The 23272-nt window shown below is 39.8% G+C and overlaps 1 protein-coding gene across 1 annotated transcript in view; it reads right to left on the bottom strand.

The window, feature by feature from the left end:
- The window catches only part of lcor (ligand dependent nuclear receptor corepressor), a 77651-nt gene that overhangs the window by 10849 nt on the left and 43530 nt on the right, over window positions 1-23272 (bottom strand). The window contains exons 3-5 of the mRNA XM_063475097.1: window positions 16483-16562; window positions 12062-12194; window positions 3368-3844 (exon numbers count right to left, since the gene is read on the bottom strand). Coding sequence (XP_063331167.1) covers window positions 3368-3844; window positions 12062-12194; window positions 16483-16562 — 690 coding nt within the window. The remainder of the gene's footprint in view (window positions 1-3367; window positions 3845-12061; window positions 12195-16482; window positions 16563-23272) is intronic.

Below are 23272 nucleotides of genomic sequence, written 5' to 3' on the forward strand. Positions count from 1 at the left end.
ATATATATATATATATATATATATATATATATATATATATATATATAAATATATAAACATATCCATCCATCCAGGGGAGCCTTGTCAGGGTCGAGGGGGATCTGGAGCCTATCCCAGCCTATCCCAGCTACCACAGGGCGAGAAGCAGAGTACACCCTGGACAGGTCTCCAGTCTGTCGCAGGGCTAGCACATACAGACAGACAAACATTCACAGTCACATTTACACCTATGGGCAATTTACAGTTACCAATTAACCTAACCCCACTAACTGCATGTCTTTGGACTGTGTGGGGAAGCTGGAAAAGAAATGCCTCGGCCACCCAATCACCGTGCCACCGTGCTACCCATATATAAAAAGAGTCCAGACTGACTGTGACAATTACAGTATGCACACATGCACACATACTGTAATTCTTGCATATGCATATTCTATACAGCATTCGCATGACAAGTTTTTAACAAGGAAGCAAACTCTGTACGTGTACACGTTTTGGCTCCTAAATTAATCTTTAAGAAAATGCACTGAAGTAAGAAAACGCCCAGGGATAACAACCATGATAAATTACACATAACAAGTTACACTAATGAGGTCCTTCTCCGAGCTAATGAACATTTTAATTATCATCGACCTCTACATTAGCATGCCTTGTTTTTACAGGATGCATTGATGGTGGTAATACGAGCTCCCCGTGTCGCTGTATTAAACTGTCATAAGAAAAAAAAGTTACCCCATCAACATGAATATTTATGCAGCCGTTCTAATCAGATTACGAACTGTTACTCGTAGGTTATGAAATTAACACCCGGCGAGCATCAAATGCCGGGCAGATTTTTTTTGTTTCAGTGACTCTCAGAAGGTTGTCTAAATTAGTCGGGAATCAAAAAAAAAATCCTGCTGAGAATCTGTACTATGTTTAAGTGTCAGATGGACAGAGTAGGGCTGGGGCTGACAAATAGGAAGACATTAAAACGACTAAGGTTACAAACCCTTCAGATTTCTCTTCTATGTTTCACCCTTAAATGCATTTAATAGCGATTACATTTATTTAAATTGTTACATTAACACTCTGGTCAAAAACACAAGCTTCCAGTAAATTCAGTACAATAATGAATTTCTGACAAAGCGAATGTTAAATTACACTTAGGGTTGTTAAAAAAAAGAAATTCTGATATTTATTGATAAGTAAAATTACTATTGAATTAAATACCCATTAGCAGCAGTACTGATACCAACAGTGCTGTCTTCACTTCCTTCAGCTGACACCCAACCTCACACAGCACTGCTGGTGACAGACAGGCACAAAGGCCCTGCCCTCACTAATAGCTGACAAGCAGCACAACTTGCGGAAGCATCTTAAAGACTGAGACAGCGATCTTTATGAGACATTTCCTGGGGGCAGTAAAGCTCCCATTTCAACAACACAGCTATCATAAATGTTAACCTGGGAGGTGTGCATTGTCCTGTTAGCAGTTTAACTATTAGCACCTGATCACCACATTAGGTGATACGATTAAGGTAGTGGGTTGCACCCAATGATAAAACCATGATGGTAACGTTGGAGCAGTCCTACCAGTCTGAAACAACAATGGGCAGTCTTGATTTAACAGGATAACACAATTCTTTGAGTCTAAATAGTATTATGCCAGATTGTCAGATTGAAACTGAGAAAAGTCTGCCAGCAAGTAGACAGAGACAGCGCGGCATAATGTACCAACTCTATTTGATTAGCAATGACATACGTTGCCAAGTCACCACAAGCACAGGAAATAAGCACTAGTATCAACAATGGAAGGGAGCGACCAATGTTTTCCTAGGTGTCTACACAGAGTTTGAAATTCTAGTATTATGGCAATCATAATTACACATGTGCATGCTCACGACAAACATGGACACAGTTTCAAATGCTGCTGTCAGTGTATTTAAAAGCAATCAAAGTGAGCCAAAAGACTGCGCTTAAGTTAAGATTGCTCTAAGACATTTTTTTCTTTATTACTAGTAGTAGTATTGGCTCTTCAATAATGATACCTTGATAAGTATTAGCGGAAGAGACAATTTTCTATTTTAATATTAAGATATTTTGCTGATGACATTTGGTGTGTAATCAGCAGACTGGGTAAAAACGTGTTCTGTGGACATGTAATGCTGTAATAACGGCACAATTAGCTAGCACAGATATTAATGGATAAAAAAAAGTGATGCACCTTTAAATGAAAACATGATTTTCTCTGTAGAATTTATGCCTGCAGAGTGCTCCAGCTGACAATCAGCCATCACACAGATGTAACATAACACTGATTAGTGAAGCAAATAAAATGTGTCTCTTTTTCTTCTCCGGAAATTACATTTGCTGTGTAACTGAAACGATTCCTGAGCCCACATTGAGTCAGAATCACTTTAAAAGGCGTTTCTTGTTTGTGCGTGTGAGAGAGAGAGATAGCTCGTGACCATGAGGTGGATCTAAATGCCTACGTCTCTTTGTTGTAAAAATTAAGTAAGCTTACTGTAAGCAGACTCTAAAAAAGCTGGTATTAAAGTGGATCATCGGTCACACTGTGAGGGTTGAGGCAGTGAGCTGTTGGTTCACCCCAGCAGCCTGCTCGGTGATCAAACTGCAGACACCCTGCTGGGTCAGTTTGATTAAACAGAGATTGAGCCCTGAGCTACAATTCCGGACTTGGTAAAGCGCTGCACGTGCAGGCTTGATTCGAAGCATGTCTTTTCAGAGATCACGGTCAGGAAAACCGTGTGCACACTTTTAAAGTTGAAAATGAACAATTATTCGCAGCCCGTGACGACGACTAAAAATGAATTGTATCGTCTGATGTGCAAGTCTGCTTCAAATGTTTGCTGTCAGTGTGAGAAATGAGAACATTAATCATGGACCTGAGCCAGGCAATCAACCCAGTGTGTGGTTAATACTTTGGGAAAGATTAGAACAAACACAAAGTGTCATACTTATTAGTTAAAATTTGAAATGTGTTTTTACATTTATTTTTTTCACATTTCCGCTCTATATTCATTTTCTACATATCTACATTTTAATTATTTTAATAACGGCAGCCAACTCTAAATTTGAATTACCAGTGCACTAATAAAGAATTATACATTAATTAAAATTTTGTTTAAACACTCTTGTCTGATTCTTTTTGTCGTCTGTGCACACTGGTATTAAATACGGAGCAGGAAGTATTTTTGCACAGCAGACCCGCCCTGCCTGTTTAAAACAAACACTGAGCCAAATTTGTGGTGTTCATATTTTTGGTTCGTAAAAGCCGCAAAAAAAAAAAAAAGCCCACATGTTGGTCAGAAACATGTGTGTGTGTGGACACCTCCTGTGTGTGTGTGTGTGTGTGCGTTGCTCTCACCCTGCTGGCTGGGCTCTGGATCAGCCTGGTTCTTCTTAACGGTGAGGTCCAACGGGCCGTCCTGGTCGGCCATGAGAAGCTTGCTGAGGACGGGATTCTGTGCAGAGGCAGCAGCCGTGCCTCCTCCTCCTCCCCCACCATTACTGGCTCCCGTACTGTTGCTGCTCTGGGTGCAGGCGAGTGCCGAGGCAGCAGCAGCGGAGGTGGGGCTGAAGCATTGTCCCGGGGTCGGGGATGGAGAGGAGGAGGCAGATGATGGAGGAGAGTTTGGCGCAGCCAGTGGCCCTGGTGGAGAGCTGGGGGCCGGGGCCAGAGACACCGCTTTCGGCAGGCTTTGGTCCTTCATGGTGCCGTTGGGCAGGGGCGGGTCGTCCTGAGTAGTTTTTGAGGTATATTCGGCAGCGAACTGGCGGATCATTCGCTGCATGATCTCACGAGCCACTAGAGGAATGTGAGGGTCTGAGAAACTTGGGAGGTCTGGAGAGGAACAAAACAGGAGAGCAAACATGTTAGCGTCCCGTCCTCCAGGAATCTGCTCAGCTGATGCCGCTCTCAGCAGCTTATTTATACCATTTCATCCGAAAATGTAATCCTGATGCTTTGCTCAAATAATCACTTGGAAGAAGGGCTTAAGCCTGCCTATTGATGTTGGAAACACCATGATATCAGTTTGTGCAACAGATTACTGCTTGCCATTATTCAGCTGGGGCTTCCATAACAACTCCCTCAATTTCCCAGGATTCCTTCTTGTTTTCAGTCTTACGCTCTGCACTATGTCATCTCTAAACACTGTATTTCAGAGCAGTTTGTCCAGGATTTGATCTTGCAGCAGTGTGTTCACTTGAATATATTTGCGCAGGCAAACAGCCCACATGGTGCAGACACCACATACCAACAAGTATTTGATCTGTCACTTTGACAACAAAATAAAATCAGCAGTTTTTATTTTTTGTGTAGTTTTTCATCAAACCCATATTTTGAATGGTTTGGATTTTCAGCATCGTTTAACATTTGCTCTTTTTCTCCATTTTATATCAAAACTGAATATTTTTGCATTTTCTGATTTTAGATAAAATTAGCAATCTGAAGATATTGGTTGGAGCCCCTACAATCTTTATACATAATAATAATCTTCAAACATAATGTGTGAAAATACAAAATGCAGTGTTTAAATTATTATTTCATTTATTAAAATGAAAAAATATATATATTTGACCCCCATCCCAATTTCTTAGTTTAGATGGAACGGCACAATCACCATGACAAGTTTTTACTTTACTTACTACAAAGTATTCTGCAAATGTTCCAGGTTTGGCAAATAGGAGGAATAATTTGATATTCTGAAAATCTGAAGCAACATTTATCACACAGACAACAACTCCTATCATCTACAAGAGGAACTTTACAACTGTGTTTGACAAAAATGGGTCAAATTGTACTTAAGGGTACTCAAAATTATTACATGCTTTGGTTTCACCTCCTGTTACTGGTTTCTGTAAGATTGCGCAACACTAAATCAAACTAAATCATCTGCTTGAGTTTCTTTTTGTTTCATAAATAAGGGCATTTTGGCTTCCACATTTTTTAAAAATACAAAAATACTTGAGACACGAGTAAAAAATAAATAAATAAAAAATCCAGGTAGTGAAAGAAACTAGAAACAGAAGTCATATTTCTACCATATTAGTTTCTCATCATTGGCTCCATGTTAAATTTAGAACTGAATGCCCTGAGAGATCAGTCCCATCACATCTTAAAGAACAAATAGTACCACATTATCCCAACACAGCACTTTTCCCTCCTCTCCTGGCAGCCTGGATACTTTTGGGATTAGGCTTCAAACTTTCCTTTTTGATAATGCTCATTGGCCCTTAGTTGTGCTGGGGACTTCCCATGGTGCACTGGGCATTCCTTGTCCACTTATATGTCAGTACTGCTTATTATTAAATTTTGTCTTGTTTCTATCATAGGTTTTGTTTTTGCACTTGTTTCTCTTTGCCCTCTTCTCTCTTGATTTTCCTCACACCAAGTCAGGATAGGCGGCTACTGCCTGGTCATGTCAGAAGTCCTGACTTCTGTTAAAAGGGAGTTCTTCCCTACTGTCGCCCAATGCTTGCTCATAGGGGGTTAATTTGATTGCCTAGCGGTTTCTTTCTAATATTGCAGGGTCTTTATGTTTCAATATAAAGCATCTTGAGGGCAGTTTCATTGTAAATTGACACTTTATATGAAATTAAACTGATTAAGAAAAATAACAGTTTCAAAGTCCAGCAAATATCAGAAGTTAAATTAGGGGGAAAAAGCCCAACGATTTCATAATTGAACTTTCTGTGACCTCCTGCTGTGACCAAACAAATCCACATCAAACACTGGTCACTGATCTCGCTGGTTAATACACACTCAACAAAGCAGTGACAATGACAACACTCGTTTGTTATTAAATCCATTAATCTGGCATTGTCCCAGATAAGTCAGCTCTACTTACTCCTTATAAGCAAAAAGTATATATTATTATGCAGATAAATTCACGCATGCCACTGAGTCAGAGCCCAAATCCTTCAAACAATACATTAGCCCAAAAAATGTAATCCTGAAGCTGTGCTGAAATAATCCAGAAATCACATGCACCGTACATACAAGATACACAACTACTAATCCTGCCTATTGAGAAAGGCACCAGTATACAACAGCTGCTAGCCATTGCCAGCCATTCATCAGATATCTGCTTTTGCAAAATCTAACCCTAATTTGTACAAGATGATTTTTTTTAACCCCCTGCACTGTGTGATCCAAATAAAAGACTGCACCCTGACATCTTGGTTGGGCTCTGGTAAAAGATATCAGTGAGCTGAGGTTATCAGCTGCTGATACACTAAAGACTACAAACATGGTTCCACTACTTCAGTGCAAAGGATGATACACCCATATTAGCTTTTTAAAAACAGTTTTTGACAAAATGTGCAATTCTGTGAAACACGTGTGGTTTCCTGATGATTTTGTGAAGCAATGTGAGGACAAACATTCTGGTAAACACTTTGATCTTACATTTTAATTCTTAGGTCATAGTTTTTATATTGATACAAGCTGCAAGGCATTATAAGTGAAGCCACTGTACAGCTGTTTACCTAAATGTGACTAATGCCCAGGTCAATTAACTCAACATATTTTCATTCTTACATACAGCTCTGCTGTGTATGTTCTAGTTTGGAGTGCAAATGTTAAACATTGTTGGAGTGGCATGAGAGTGGGTTCATGGTAACGATCCGTGAACATTTACATCCACCGAGATCTTTAAGGTCAACTTCTTGATTGGTTGACAAAAAGCCTTAGAAGTTAGAAACTTTGGTTCTTACAAGTGCGGTGTATATGGTCAATGTAGATTAAGCACTGCATAAAGACTTAAAACATCATGTCACATCTGACCTCTGACCTCTCCTTCAACATCAACAGATTGATCTGAAGGAAAAGTGATAATAATGGTATACAGAGCTATGTAAAACTATATTACTTTTTTAAAATACATTTTTGTGACTAAAGACTTAAACAAATTTCACCAAACAATGAAATGAATGCAACACATGCAGTAAATCCACATAAATAACAACAATAATTACAGACAAAATTAGGTTAAGTAAATTACATTGATTTCAACTGGCCAAATAAAAAAATTTCAAAAAAAACTTCCTGCACTACAAACTCCTTAAATACATTTAAAAAGAAGAAAGTATCTACAAACACAATACTAATCCCTTAAAGGTACATACTGCCCTGAGAGCAAGCTACTCGGGTGGAGGTTTGCGCTCTCAGAGCGCTACATGTTGTTGCTAAACATTATTTTCTCTCATGATACAAAATGACCACAGGCGCTGTCAGATCAGTGATTCTGTGCCTAACCGTGCTTGTGGATCTGTTACTGTATGAATGACTGTGTGTGTGTGTGTGTGTGTGTGTGTGTGTGTGTGTGTGTGTGTGTGTGTGTGTGTGTGTGTGTGTGTGTGTGTTTGTGTGTGCGCGCCACATCATGCCTATGCCTGTGGGACTGTTTTTCTGTCTAAATATAGCAGCTCCACAGGCATCTCTCCCTGTGTGAGTGAAGCCAGATTGATTGAGGCTGGGCACTGACTTGACAAACATCTGTTTCCTTCCTCCTGGAAAAAAAATTAAAAATACAACAGCTACAGTCTGCACCAGACTCAGTTCACCTCCGTCACAAAGCATCCACCTGCCTCAGGACAGAACATGATGTGTTCTTAATAAAAACGGGATTTATGGCAACTCAGCAAATATTCAGATATTCAGTAGAAGGTGATCGTACTGATGCACCAAAGCTGATCATTTTAGGGTCTTTACCTTACAATACTAAGCAGCTTGAGGCAAGCTTGAAGCTTGATGTCTACAGTTTCTTCATGTTTTTTTATGTTAAAGGGGAAATGCACATTAATTAAAATGAGCACTTAAGTCCATCATAGAAATATACCAGCTATATAGTAACGGTCATCTGGAGTCCCTGGCAGGTGAACAGCCAACTTAAATGTAAAATCACGGCTCGACTTGAATGCTTGGTTCAACTTGTTTTAAGAAATTTTGGTCAACTAAAAAAATTTAAGTTACAATTGAATATAGATATTAGTATTTCTGACAGCTGCAGCAGACAGAAAATGTGGAGCAAAGGGCCGGCCAGCTGGGAGTCAAACTAGGAAATGCTAAAGGAATTTTTGGCCATGTGATGTGGGTCCAAATTGTTTATCCAATGGCTCGAGCCCGATATGCTTCAGTTAATTTTTAGCAGATCATTCAGCGTGACTCCATTCACCACTGAAGACACAATAGCAGTAGCGGGCAGTGAACAGAGTTTAAGAGTTCAAAAGAATGTTCCTGCCAGTTAAAGAAAGTGTAAGACAACAGCACTACAGCAGTAATTCTTGTTTTGTAGAGAGAGAGAGAGAAAGAGTGAAGAAATAAGAAAGTCTCTGATTGGACTGAGAGACTAACTGCATGACCAAAGCGCTCCGCAGATATGGATCAGTTAATTTGATGGATGTAGTCCAAGTATTGATGAAATCATGTCCACTTCTGGTTTGACATTAAACCTGTAAGACTGGTGCTGGGGCGAACATTTAGCTCAATGGGAACAGGGGAATAATAGCGCATACATAATGCCAGATATGCCCTAATGCATAATAAGTGACTTAAATCAGATGTGAGGAAAGAGTCAAATTGAAAATGTAAGAAACAGGGATTCTTGCAAAAGCGCCTTTTACAGGAAATGACAGAGGAGGCCGGCTTAACATGTGTCAGATAATGGAGAATAGAAGCTCTCAAAGGTAACAAAAAGCACAAACATTTCATGACGATTTTAACAAATATTCCATTTAAGCGGCAGCAACTCTGCGTTCACACTGCAGTATCAAGTGTCACACCTCAAATATTTGGCATCGTGTTGACAAAGATTTGACAACAAAAAGGCTGCATTAATTTTATCATCTGTGAAAAATATGATCTGCGCTGTCTCCCTTGAAGTGTGAACAAAGAATATTTAACCTTTTAAATGCTAAATACTTGAGATCTGTTTTTAGAAAAAATACATATTTACTCCTCATAAAGCTGTGTTCTTTGTACGTGAAAGTTTGCACTGTGACTTTTCTGAGATTAACCGAAGCCCTTGAACTCCTCAACTGTCGGGCACCTCGACATTTTGGATAGTTTTTCATTCCACTGCATCTGCCTTAGTGTAAAGGTCATCAAGTGGACTCTTACATTTTAGCAAAGTCAGCAGTCTGACCAGTTCTCCCAAACAACCGTCGGTGTTACTTTTGAACCTTTTTGACACGTAGGGTTCTTTCCTTTTCATTACCCTTTGAGTGAAACAGTAATTATTTTAAACGTCACAAGAAAAATTGGATTTAATCTTGCACTTTTATCCCAAGTGTTACCGGCTATGATGGTTGATATCATGCAAACTACTGTTATTATTGGGTGATTCAAAAAGCTTATTTGACACAGACTTATATTCAAAACTAATTTACTCACATTTGTTATATGGCTACTATACAACAGATGTGCAATAAAATATTTTTAAAAAAGTGATAAAGACTATATGAACTCCCCCCATGGCTTAATAATCAGTGTCATGGACGACAGAGATGAATCCTAAATGGCCTAAAGAATAATCAGTCTCAGGATCTATAATACAGTGGAACCCCGACTTACGAAATTAATTCGTTCCCGAGGGTCTTTCGTAAGTCGAAAATTTTCATAAGTCGAAGCACCCATCGCGCGTTTTGACTGAGGCGATGCTGAACGATAGGCTATAGGCTAATTGCTAACTAGAACAACAATACGTCGTTCAAGTGGAACAGCGAAGCGCAAGTACGGAAGCCAAGGGGTTGTCACATGATTCGGAAGGCATTGTAGGACATTGGACATTGTAGGCTCAGCCAATCAGAGCCAGCGGATTTTGTTACTCGGGCATTTTGCCGTAACACGGGCAAAAATATTGCCGTTCAGTGCCTTTGTAACTTGAATTTTTCGTGAAACGGGGTATTCGTAAGTCGGGGTTCCACTGTAATTGTAAAAAAATAAAGTTGGCTACTTTGCGGATTTCACCTATCACAGGTTATTTTTAGAACGTAACTACCATGATAAACGAGGGACCACTGTATAGATATTTTAAGGCTGTAAAACCCCTCACTATACACTGTATACACTTTTCTCAGACATGCATGAACATTTTCACACTTTTCTCTCTTGTTTAAACACTCAAAGTTGAAACCTTCATAGAAAAAAAAGTCCAGTATTATAGAATGAAACCAAAGATCAAACCCTGTTTTCAAGTCAAGAACATGGGAATAGAGCAGCTGCCAGAGAATTTAACATTAATGAATCAATGGTACGGAAGTAGAGGAAGCAAGAAGAATGAGTTGAGTAAAGTTTGATTTATCTGACTGTTTTGTTTCGCTTAATGCGCCTTATAATCAGAAAAATATGTTAACTTCTACCTTCCTTTAGCATGTCCAGAAGAATAACTTTTTGTGTGCGATGGTTAGCATCTTCCTCTGCCTTTTGGGTGCTACCGCAGGTGCCTTTCACGGTGCAAAAAATTTCGTGGACATTGCTGTGTTTGTTGGGAGAAAACTTACAAACATACAGTACAGCACTTCAGAGTCACACTGCTAGCGATCGAAGATTTATGTAAATTAGACAAGCTGAACGCATTCTGTACTGTACAGGAGACACGGCACAGAGGAGATTGATTGACAATGGTCTACAGCCAATCAGGACGCAGAACACAATGCAATGTAAAAAACAAAAACAAAAAAGCATGCAAAATTGCACAAAAAAACTCATAGAAACAGCGAGGCCGCGAAAGGTGAACCGCGTTATAGCGAGGGACCACTGTATTGTAAGACCACATCAAATTCAGATGAATCCCCAAAAGAGTCTTTATGTGAAAAGTCCATTGCTAAATTCATGCATTTTTGTTATGACTGTTATAGTGATACTTTTTCTTAGGGGTGTATGTATGTGGCAATCGTCACTGGTGATTTCACCTATCATATTTTGAGAGTATCCAACGTCCCAAATTCAGTACTAGTTTCTCACTGTAACACCACTGTGTAAAGTAACACTCTACAGAGCTTCCTGCATGGCCTCTCACAATAACCATGGCACTGTTAGCACAGGTCGAAAAAGTGGGTCGGCCTCTCTGGCCCATTTCTCAACCGGTTTAGGGTCTACCTGCAAGGCAGAAATGTCTTTGTCCCAAATGTGAAACTCTGACAAAGTTACATCTGGGATCCCTCTGGGATCGATCCCTGGCCCCTTTTTATTCCAGCTGTACTGTCATGTTATCGATGACACTCAGGCATTACACATTGCTCCCAAACATAGACTTGTGTCCTCTCCAATTCAAGTCCTAAAGCTGAGCATGATGGATAATTTCTACAAGAGCTATTTATTTTAGTTCCCAAAGCTGAGCTACAGAATGCAAATGACATAGTTTAGCTATTTATGAATAAATTATTTGCCATTTGAGGAAAACAGTTACATACAACTTGGTATTGCAACCAGTGGGTAACTGACCAACTTTCTGAGTTACAGGGTAAAGACTAACATTGCCTTGAACCATCACGCAAACATTCTTTATTTTTCTACTACACTGGGCCTTGATGCAGACTCTCAGTTTGTCATTTAAGCCAACTTTACTCTGATTGGCTACCCCTTAGAAATATGTTTAAAAACCATGCAGTTAAAGCTTATGTTCTCACAGCAAAACTTATGAATTTGAGAGGACAATACTAGGTGCATCAATTACATCATGAAGACTCAAAAGTAGAATAAAATGATCTAAAATAGAGTTTGAAAGCATGCATTCATGGACTACTTTCATATATGCTAAAACATCATTATTTGAAACATGTTTAATACAAGCAACCAGCAATGTAACATATATTTATGACAGAAAAAAGAAAATTTCAATAAAAATATATAGGAAAAGTATCATATTAATTCTAAAATAGACCCATGTTAACCCTTTATTGACCAGCCCTTCAAATTTACCTGTAAAATGGGCCCGCCGGTGGGCCCGTGGTCAATAAAGGGTTAAATTACTCTGGATATCCATGTCTAGACTGAATTTAGTAAATGAATAATGACTGACGAAGAAATGACTAATGAAGGGTATGTATGTCGTACCTTTTCTGTGGAACACAGCATTGAGGAAGTCTTGAGCCTGTCTCTCCAGTCGGCTGATCCGAGACTGCTCCTGTTTGAAGTCTTCACACTCCGACAGCACGTGGCTGCCTCCACCGTTCTCCACGCTGTGCTCCTACACAGACAAACACACAGAGACCAATGAGTGAGTAAAGGTTTGGTGAGAAAGAAACTAATACCCTCACACTACCACCGCATTATGCCACTAGCAATTTTTCATTATGATTGTTTAAACATGTCCAGCTCTCAATGTCGACAATTCTCCGACAGTTCTGTGTCAACAGAAGATGGGTTGCACAGCGGGGACAAGCAGGCTTCTCCATACGTTGGCCTTTTTTATTTATCTTGGCAAGCATAGTATGCATTTATATTGCATTTTCCTAGTCTTATTGACTACTGAAAATATTGCAGGGCAAGCCATACACACACACACACACACACACACACACACACACACACACACACGTTTTTATTAAGATGACAATAACATAACACTACAGGGAGAAGTGGTGGCAGGACACGTCTTCACTTCCCTACTCACTCACTCACTCACTACTACTACTAATGGCTCAGCCGTTGTGGAGTAAAATTAGGATTTAAAAATTCAGTGGTTACCGGGTGATTGCATCAAATTTTTCTTATTTGACAAATGACTGCAAGAGGTTGAGCGTGTGGTAGCTTTAAATGCTGGGTGAGCAAGGCAATCGAAACAACAAACAACCGCGGTTGACTTGGGAGTGACTGTCGTCACTCTCAGATTACAACATGTTTGCAAATAATTTTGCTCTAATTTAAGAGTGGCTATGTTACTGTGTGGCTGTTAAATCACCATCATGTAGCATCTATATCGCACTGAGTATTTCTTCTTCAGTCACCTTTCTCACTCACTATGTGTTGATAGACCTCTCTGCATTGAATCATACTTGTTATTAATCTCTGCCTCTCTTCCACAGCATGTCATTTATCCTGTCTTCCTTCTCTCACCCCAACCGGTCCCAGCAGATGGCCCCGCCCCTCCCTGAGTCTGGTTCTGCTGGAGGTTTCTTCCTGTTAAAAGGGAGTTTTTCCTTCCCACTGTCGCCAAAGTGCTTGCTCATAGGGGGTCGTATGATTGTTGGGTTTTTGTCTTTATGTATTATTGTAGGGTCTACCTTACAATATAAAGCGCCTTGAGGCGACTGTTGCGTCAGAATTTATCAGTTAATTGGTGTATTCTCACAAACAGATCACATATGCTTGACCCCATTTAGTTGTAACTGAGAGCAGACTAATTTCTAATCTTGCATGTGATCTACAACCACTGTTTTCCCCAGTCTGACTGAAGGGAGGGTCTCTTTAATCCAAACCACTAACTTTTCCAGGATATCAAGGCCTTTAGCCTGCAAACATGGTAAATGATAAATGGCATATAGTGCTTTTCACTACAAGCCTCACTCCCCCAGTCACACACACGTTCATACAAATAAGAGATTATTATGAAACAAAGCAAAAATGAGAAAGAAAGTGGAAGAAAGAAATAGTCCCTAATTTAGAGACCAGATTAACACCATTGTTGTCTGTTGTGGTAGTCAGCTAGATTGTGTAGATCCTTACAGTACAATAAAGAGGAAATTTGAGTGCATGTATGCGTCTGTGTGCATGAGTGGTAGGAAACAAAGGAACTTAGATGAGAAAAGCTTTCTCCAGTCTCTGTTCTCTTTATTTTAACCCCTCAGCTCTCTTTCTGCTGGCGGTTTGCATAGCTTCAGATCAATGAATCGATGGTTCCCGCCCACTGAAGCTCCTCTGGCATCTCGCAAACAAGCGGAGGGTAATAATGGCGAGACAGGGAGAGCACTTGAAACCCTACCATATTAATAAAAACCTGTATTTGAGCGTAAAAGACGAATGTAATTGAGGTGCCATGGTTTGCATTATGTGAGCGGCTAACAGTTATTGAGTATTTAGAAAATACTGGTGGAAAAAAAACCCTTCTGGAATCCCTGCAAGGTTTTGTGTAATTGATTTTGCTCCGATAACTGCTTCAGATTTTTTTATTCATATCTTATCTGTGATTATGCTATTACATGCACAAGTGAGCTCTGACAACGCAGCTACTGTTAGCTACTGCTACATGGCTTCATGCGCAGAGAAAGGCAGAAAGGGAGAGGCATATGGGGGCTCGGAGATGGAAGTGAGTGGTGGAAAAATGGGGATGTTTTTAGCAGACAGATGGTCGACCCTGGGGGTCGGACCAGGGTCAAGTCGAAAAACAAGCAACAATGTATGTCTGACAGAAGGACGCCCCCTCCTAACTTCCTTCCCTTCCTTGTTTATTCTCACATACCTTTCTTTCATACATGTGTCCACATATACATTAGGTCAACATCCCAAAAAGTACTTACCCTGAGCTAAAAAAACGAACAAAAACAAATGAAAAGACAAAAAGTCTGCTAATGAACACTGTGACAGGCAAAAGCTATAAGATGATTTCTTATAAATTATTGTGCATATTTTAGACTTCAGTGTCCCTCCCCCAATCAACTGCCCTCATAGAAGTGCATTCAAAAGCATATGATAATATTGATATGTTAATTAACACAAGATATGCGACTCATCTCTTATTACAGCCTCCAGACTAACAAGTCGTTTCTACTTTCTTCTGATATTTTAAAAAAGAATTTTTCTTTTCATCCACATCACCCCCTACGGTGTTTATAATGGCGACTGTGGTGATAAGAGAGTGGAGGCCACATGCAACAAGGGAGCCCACTTGGAATCATCCAGAGACTGTTGAGGGCCCCCTAGCATCCTTGCTCTTTTTGTTCCTCATTTTTAAGTGCAGCGGAGGGCGGTAACAATGAATGGCCGCAAAACACGAAGGCCTTCTGCACAGCAGAATGAGCAGAAGCACAATGAACACATGCTTGCATTTGTATATATTAAATAGAAGCTTGTCCAATAAACTCATTATTATTCTGTTCAGGATGCTTTTTTTGGCTAAGAAACTGTGAGGGTGTACCAGCATCTAGGCTGCTGTGGGAGACCAACTAATTTACAATCATGTCAGCATCCTCCTCCTCCTTCCACACACACACACACATACACACTCACTCACCTCCAAATCATTATGTCACAGTCCTTTTATAGGCTAAATTGGGGTCAAGACCATGGATGGTTGAACAACACAAATAACAAGTAGTGCACCAGGAGGAGGAGAGAGACAAAGATGTGGTATTTTTCAATAGAAAGCTTAAAACTGGCAGTGAACTAAAATACAGAACACGTGGACAAAGAAAATGAGCTGCTTCATGAAAGTAACATAAGTGCTGTATCAGGCAGACAGCAGCATTCACCTCTGTTAGCGACAATGTTAGCGAGGAAATAGCTAATTGAAACGCACATCATGTTTTATTTTTTTGAATTTGTACAAGACTGCAGTGAAACATTCCCCCTCTCCACACTCACAGCACGCTTTCAGTGGAACATGTTTTTATACATTATTCAAGGCCTTTACATCTTATTTGTAAGCCTTAGATAATAAAAGTGTGTTCTAATACACATCTTATATTGAGGCCCGTTTAAAAATTTTAAAGTTTCTTGGTTTTTTTTCCTTTGGACAAAAGCTGCAATTATTAAGTTAGGTGCAGGGATGGTGGTGTGGTTTATTAGCACTGTTGCCTCACAGCAAGATGATCCTGGGTTGAAACCCAGTGAGTTGGGGTTCTCTACAGGTACTCTGGCTTCCTCCCACAGTCTAAAGAAATGCATGGGGTTAGGTTAATTGGTGACCTAACCCCATGTGTAAATGTAGCCGTCTAGCTCTATAACAGACCGGTCACCTGTCCAGGATGTATCCTGCCTCTCACACTATGACTGCTGGGATAGTCTCCAGCATCCCTTTGACTCTTAATTGGATATGTGGAAGAGAAAGGGTGGGTATTAAGTTATGTATTTGTATCTTGCTCTCCTAATTAATATTTAATGTGGTTAATTCCCATTAACCACATTTATGAAAACAAAAAGAAAAAGAAAAGCAGGCAAAATGTTTTCCTTTGCACTCAAAGTATGAAATAAATAAACCCAGCTATGCCACAGCACAATTACACAATTAAACATTATAAAATGCAGCCCCTACCCATCACCCCCCATATTCTGTATTCTGCTTATTCTTTGAAACAAATTGTTCAATCGAGTGTGCTGCTAAAAAGCTAACATTAGTTTATTCAGGTGAAAACAAAACCTAATGTAACTCCATATTATATATATAAAAAAAAACCCTGCTCCATTTACATCAGGCACCTTCGTGTTGTGAGGTAAAAGTGATACCACCCAGCAGCTTCTGAAGAGTTGTGAAATCACAGCCATGTAATTAGAATGAGAGTTCTTATCTAAAAGGGAGACTGAACTGCAATGCCACCTACCTTGACTTTCTCACGTCTTAAGCAGCAGAAGAGACAGTTTTCATCAAAGGACCAGTCAGACACTTCCTCTGGCTCGCAGTCTGAATGACAGAAAGTATGCAATTAATGACTAACTCAAACTCCCATAATGCTCAGGATCTCATAAGTTGACTGATGCGCTACCCGGGAGCAGAATCTGTTAGTGTAACAGTAGAAACAAAGTAAAACAACGTGGTGAAGGTTTATTGTGTGTTTTACTTGATTTGCAAGGCACTACTACAATTATTCAGTTTGAATATCCAGGTGCAGATCATTAGCGAGGTGTATATGAATCGAGGGAGAAATCCAGACTGATAAGCCGAGAGAGACTGACAGCTCAGGGACCACCACCCAGATCAACAACAGCAATAAAGTGATTCACTTTTAATTACAGTGACTGACTAAATTCCAGCGATTCATTCCACAAGCATGCTGTGTAAAAATGAACCACACCTGTGACTGACAGATAAGCTCAATCAGGTATCAGTCACATTATTGCCTTAGACCTCCAAAAGCAGCGTGGACGTCTTTGTGCATATATCTGGATCAGTTTGAGGGATTCACGCCCTGAAGCCGTCTTCACAAAGAATGTCCAATTTCCAAAACTGATTTCTCTTAAATGTGTTTTTCTGGATGACAAAGTTCACTGGTGTCTCCTTATAGTTTTATGAGCTTCATATCATTAAGCCAAAATCCTGACAGTGTGCAGACTCTCTGCCTCTGCAGGTGTTTTACTCTGCTCTAAATTCACATTTCAAAAGAGAATCTAACTCATCAAATACACACGAGCATTGTGGGCAACCACAAAATCACATTTAACCTCCTAGGACCTGCCGTCCACATATGTGGACATCACATTTTGGGTTATTTAGACCAAAATAATCAATTTTGCTCTACAAGGGCCTGATATCCACTTACGAGGACATTATACTGCTACTGTTCTATCAAAATTTTAAACGAATATCCTCATATGTGCCTCTTATTTTTCTTAAAAACAAAATTAAGGTAAAAAAAAAAATCTGGTAATTCTTTGTTTTTACATTCATCGGGCCCCAATATGCCCAAATATCAAAGAGAAATTAAAAATGCATGCCGTGGAAGAGTTCGGGTCTTAGGAGGTTAAAGCAAGTCTGAGCAGCTAAAGATATATTTCTACACTTGTATAGAAATATATAATGCATTTCTCTACTATAAATGCAAATGCGTCAGCACAATAATTTATGTTTACAGAAAATTCTGGTTGCAAAAATGGTGATGTGTGTAAACACTCTTATACAGAACAAATTAGCTGCATGTTACTATTACTTTTCACTTAACATTTATAATTAATTATTTGCTGTTGGAGGCTTGACTAGTTTTACTTTTTGTTGTTGTTGTTTTGTTGTTCTGTGCACAGAATGGACAGATATTACTGGGTGTGTGGTTCTGATCTCATCTCAGGCTGATGGAGAGGTGGAAGCTGAAATCAAAATATCAAGTTTTGTAATTTTAAACATGTATGACATAAACCATAAAAGCTCCATATAATCCAATTAAAAACAACAACAACCTCTGATCAGTGGTTTCTCATATCAATAATAATCCTGTGATTGTCCTCTTATGATTAGATGATGATTGATTTAGATGATGTCAGCAGCAGAAATACATTTTTACCAACATAGCACCTTCTGAGCTGAGGACACTGGCTACAGCTGAGCTGTTGCCATGGTATTACACCTCCATTTAAAACCATATATATATAGGAGGGAAAAGGAGGGACGAGTCAGCTCCACAGAGAGACAGAACAATATCAGAACATCCTGTGAACATGAAGTGTGTGCCAATTCAAAACTTCCCATCTCCAAAATGACACCTTTTCAGCAACTAAGCAGACACGCTGAATCTCAGGTGAAAGTGTTTCACAAAGTGTTACGACGTGAGAATTTATTCCTTAAACTGTGAAAATCTGATAAATGTAAGGTGTATGATGTTCATTTTAACATCACACAGGGATGCCTGCAGTTCTGCTGTGATATATCTGTAGCACAAACTGCTTTGCTTTAATGCATTTGTTTCCATATGTATAGGAATGCCCTCGGTCTCATTAAACAACTCGATATTTCTTGTGCTTGATTCATTTGGGGTTTTTTTCTTCTTGCGTCACTATTACCCAGTCATTTCAAGACAAAGCAGTAAAAGCTCTGTTTTTATGTAATTTTCTTTATTGTACAGTATTGTCCTTAAAGAAAGAAAAAAACCCTTCATCTTTTGCAGTTTTAGAAAAATAGCAGGATTGAACCGCCTGATTTATTTAGGTCCAAATGAATAGCAACATTTAAAAACAAAAACAAATAAAAAAACAGTAGAATATTAAAAAAAAATATGTTGATGCTCATCTTTACTGCTGCATTCATCACATGCAGAAATGTAAATATATACAGTACACTCTGACGTAATAAAGAAACCATTTGTACATGAAGCCATGTTCAGCAATTCTACCCTGTCCTGTCTTGTTACTGTGATGACCCCTCCCCACTCTGCTTGTTCGTGTTTCTGTGTGGGAGGAGGGCAGAGTAGCAGAGGTGGGTCCATAGGGGAGCCACACCTGGCACTGCTCCAGTGACTGCTTTATCAGAGGGCCGGGTTTGCACAATCCATCTCTCTTCTCCATTTGTTGGGTTTATGGCTTGCATGCATTTCCACTCATCCTTGCACTCTTTACACTGCTGATACAGATAATCTACATTTTATTCACAGTAAGGTCAATTTGATTAAAGGAATCGTATTTATTTCAATTTCCTTCTTTGTGTCGACTGTGAGCTGGCATACGTGCTGGGAATAGATGTTTCTGCAACAAGCTAATATCGGCAACTGTGTCCATCCATGCCTTTAAATTTCTATCTTTTTTTTTTTCTTTTTCCTTTTTCTTTTTTTATTTTTTTCGCATTTATAATTTGACAATAACTGAAAAACAAAGCAGGGGCGCACGTATAAAAAGAGCACAATGTACAAAATAATACCAATAAGGCATGAAAACAGAGTACACGAGGGCAGGCGGGCAATAGCAAGTGACAAGCAGATGACATTCCAGGAGTTTTTGTTTGTTTCTTTGTGCCATACCATGACCTTCCATTACTTTGTAAGATTAGAAAATCAATAATCCAATTTGTTTGAGTTGTATAATCCCTTACAGTGAACATCAAGTCTGCAATCAGTTTTGTAAAAGCTATATTATTTGTTTTGAGGCGACGCAAAGCACTCCCTTTGCACTTGATGCCTCGGTGTAATCGATTACAAAGAAAGTTTAAAAATGGATTTTCACGCTGCGCTGTACTGAACAAGACAAAAGGCTGCCAAAAATGAAATATCTGAAGATGAAAATATAACCAATAGGATTTGGAGTTAAAGAGTAACTAAATCCCAACCGCTGCTTTTCTGTCCCCTCTGGCTAAAAGTTTAATCTGTTTCACCTCATGATCACACCCTACAGCAGAGTAAGACACACAAGTAAGATCCGATCAGGAAGAACACCAGCATGCTTCTTTAAGAAGAACCTGTCCAAATCCTATAAATAGGGTCTGCTAGTTTTCCCCTTTTTTAAAGTGTGTGTGCAGATATGTGCCTGAACTCTCCAGCTTCCCATCATTTTCCTGCGAGACGTGCAGACGATTCAGTTACTACTCTGTTGGTTTCTTTGTGCATCTCTGTCTCCGGGGCAGGAATGAAAAAGGTCAAAGGTGAGCTGTGCTTGAACCCCGTGGTTGTGCCACTTACAGTATCCCTGGGAATGCGCCAATTAAGCTCCAGTCCCACAGCTAGCTTAACCCCCACCCCACCCTAACAGTATTCAAGGTATTTGTGAGTGTGTGCAAGTAGTAAACACAAAGGCGATATTGGCACAGTTTAGAGAAAGCTTTTACTGTGTGTGTGTGTGTGTGGGGCCCTGCTCAGCTCTCGGCTTGTTTACATGCACATAATCAGCTGAGCATACCTGCAGCAGCAGCAGCCTGCTTTCATAAACGTGAAAACTAAGAAAACGCAGGTTTGTTTGAGATTAAGAGCTACACGGTTTCCAAGCTACCGCAGATGTGATTTCTCTGTAATGTACATCTATGCTGTTTAACGTGAGCTTGTATATCTTTGCATATCTTAGTGTATGCCCCTCAGCACCCTGCATAATTATGTTTATATGCTTGGTTTTGTGCACAAGATTACAGCAAACCACTGACCAAAAAACAGAAAAAAACATGGAAGCTATCGGCAACTATTGCAATCATCAGACTTCAGCTTCACTTGCTCTGAATCACGTAGCAGCGCCTTCTTTCTTAAACAGACCTTTAACATTTCTGACATTTTGATCGCAGGCAGAGAAAGTTTTCTGCGCCCACAGGACTCAAATCAGTAAATATATAACTCTAAAGTGAGAGCTGGCTGACTTCAGCTTTAGACAGAAAGTCTGGGAAACACAAAGGAGGGTGAGGGCCCTTTGAGGGAAAATAATTCATGAGACAGCATTCTGTTTGGGTTTTTTTTCCTCTTCAAGTCACAAAGATTAACTTTTGCTAGGCGTTTGTGTTTTTATGTGAGGGAGGCTTCTCTGCTGCCTCATGTGCCAGCTTTACTTGGGAGACAATGTATATATGTGTGTATGTCTGCGCACAAGTGTAATGCATGATTGAAAATGACATGCCCGAAATATTTTAAAAATGCTTTAAGTTGGTGGGGGATGGGTCACATGACACCAGAACGCCATGTTGACCTTGTTTTTTCTGAGAGTGCATGTGAGAGAGTGAGCCGGGCAGCCTTCCTTCGCTTTAGTCACATGATATTTATGAGAACATGTAACAATTGGGTTTTGCTGATGTAAAAACTCATTTTGTAATTCCCATAAGTACCGTGAGTGTTGTGCATGGGGGAAGAGCCACAAATGATAGAATACCTGAATGCAAACACACCATCTGTGTTTATGGCATCCTGAGTTTCAGAATGTGAATGAAAGCAGTCATCACACAGACAATGCTGTACAACCACAAATATACTTCATAAATTTACATATGCACTGGGGTTCACCAGTTTGGATGACAGACTGGGGAACCAGCATATGATTGAGCGCTGGAAAATGCATACACTGTGATTGTTTAACGCTTCTTCCACTAAAGCAGGGGTGTCGAACTCCAGGCCTCAAGGGCCGGTGTCCTGCAGGTTTTAGATATCACCCTGGGTCAACAGACCTGAATCAAATGATTAGTTCATTACCAGGCTTCTGGAGAACTTCAAGACATGTTGAGGAGGTAATTTAGCCATTTAAATCAGCTGTGTTGGATCAAGGACACATCTAAAACCTGCAGGACACCGGCCCTCGAGGCCTGGAGTTCAACACCTGTGCACTAAAGGCTGTACACTCAAGGCAGGTCTGAAGGAAAAAGGTGGTCAAACCTAGTGCTAGTAAAGTATACCTAATAAAATGGCATTTAATCCTTTGTGGCATAGATTCGACAAGGTGCCGGAAAGATTCCTCAGATGTTTTGGTCCACCTTGACTTGACAGCATGACACAGATCTGCAGATCTATTGGCTGCACATCCGTGATGCAAATATCCAATATCACCACATCCCAAAGGGGCTCTACTGTAGTTCTGTTCATTCAAGCAACTGGTTTTAGATTATGTGAGCTATGTGACATGGTGCATTATTATTATAAGCAGACATCAGGACATAAAGGGACAGACATGGTGAGCAATACATTCATGTAGACTGTGGCCTTTAAATGATGATCAACTGGTAGTAATACATGTGAATAAAAAAAATCAACATACATACATAAGAGATAAAGACAATGGCTCTGCTGTAACTTGGCCTATATTTATATGCAAAGTGTTCACTCAGGGAAAAAGCAACAGAAGATGCTGCGCTGCTCTCTGGAACTCTCTGAGGCCTTGCTAATCACTCACCTAATAAGCACAGCAAAGAGGGAGGGCTGTTCTTGAGTCTGTAGTTTTTCTACTCTCCTTTTTTTTGATGGATTTTTTGGGAAAAAGAGATTCTGCCGAAGGGATATGAAAAATAGCTAAATCTTCTAACAAAATTTGAAGAGGCGAATATTTGAATATTCTACAACTAAAAGAATCTAAGATAACAGAAGAAAAATCACATAAAGGTTCAAGTAAAGGTTAAAAGACCTGGCATGTTGGATTTTATGAAAAAGAGGAATGACTGCATACACCATAATATTATTTTAATATTTTAATACAGATGTGCAGATCCACATTCAAGTCAGCAGGTAACATGAAGACACATCTGCAGGGTGGTGCTGATCTGTGACATCAGCTGTGTGATTCAGACCGAGCCCTGTTTCTGCTGCTCGTGCTCTCACCGTGAATGCAGTCGTAGCAGATGCATTTAAGGCACTATATTTTTGCACTGTATTTAGCCGTTTACCAGCTCCTCTAGCATCAGACCATTAGAGAGCAGTGAGAGCCTCATTACCAGAGAAGCCATCAAGCTCAGCTGGTCCAGGCTGCCAGTTTTTGTCCTTCTCCAGCTCTGTTTAGTGACATCTGGCCTGCATAAATTAAAGGCTATTGTATGAATTAATCATATTGTTTTGTATTCTAAATGCTTTCTGCAGAAGCGTCACTTCTGTAGGCAATAAATGTTTTAAAGACAGATCAATGGGGAGATGCTGTGTCGCTCATTGTCATGTCAGTATATATTTATTGAAGGTCCATAGTGTCTCTCACGCTGAATAACACTAAGCTAAATTGAGAGCTGAGCTCCTGCTGTATGCACATGTC

This window comes from Pelmatolapia mariae, linkage group LG6 (genome assembly GCF_036321145.2).
Source record: "Pelmatolapia mariae isolate MD_Pm_ZW linkage group LG6, Pm_UMD_F_2, whole genome shotgun sequence".
Lineage (NCBI taxonomy): Eukaryota > Metazoa > Chordata > Actinopteri > Cichliformes > Cichlidae > Pelmatolapia > Pelmatolapia mariae.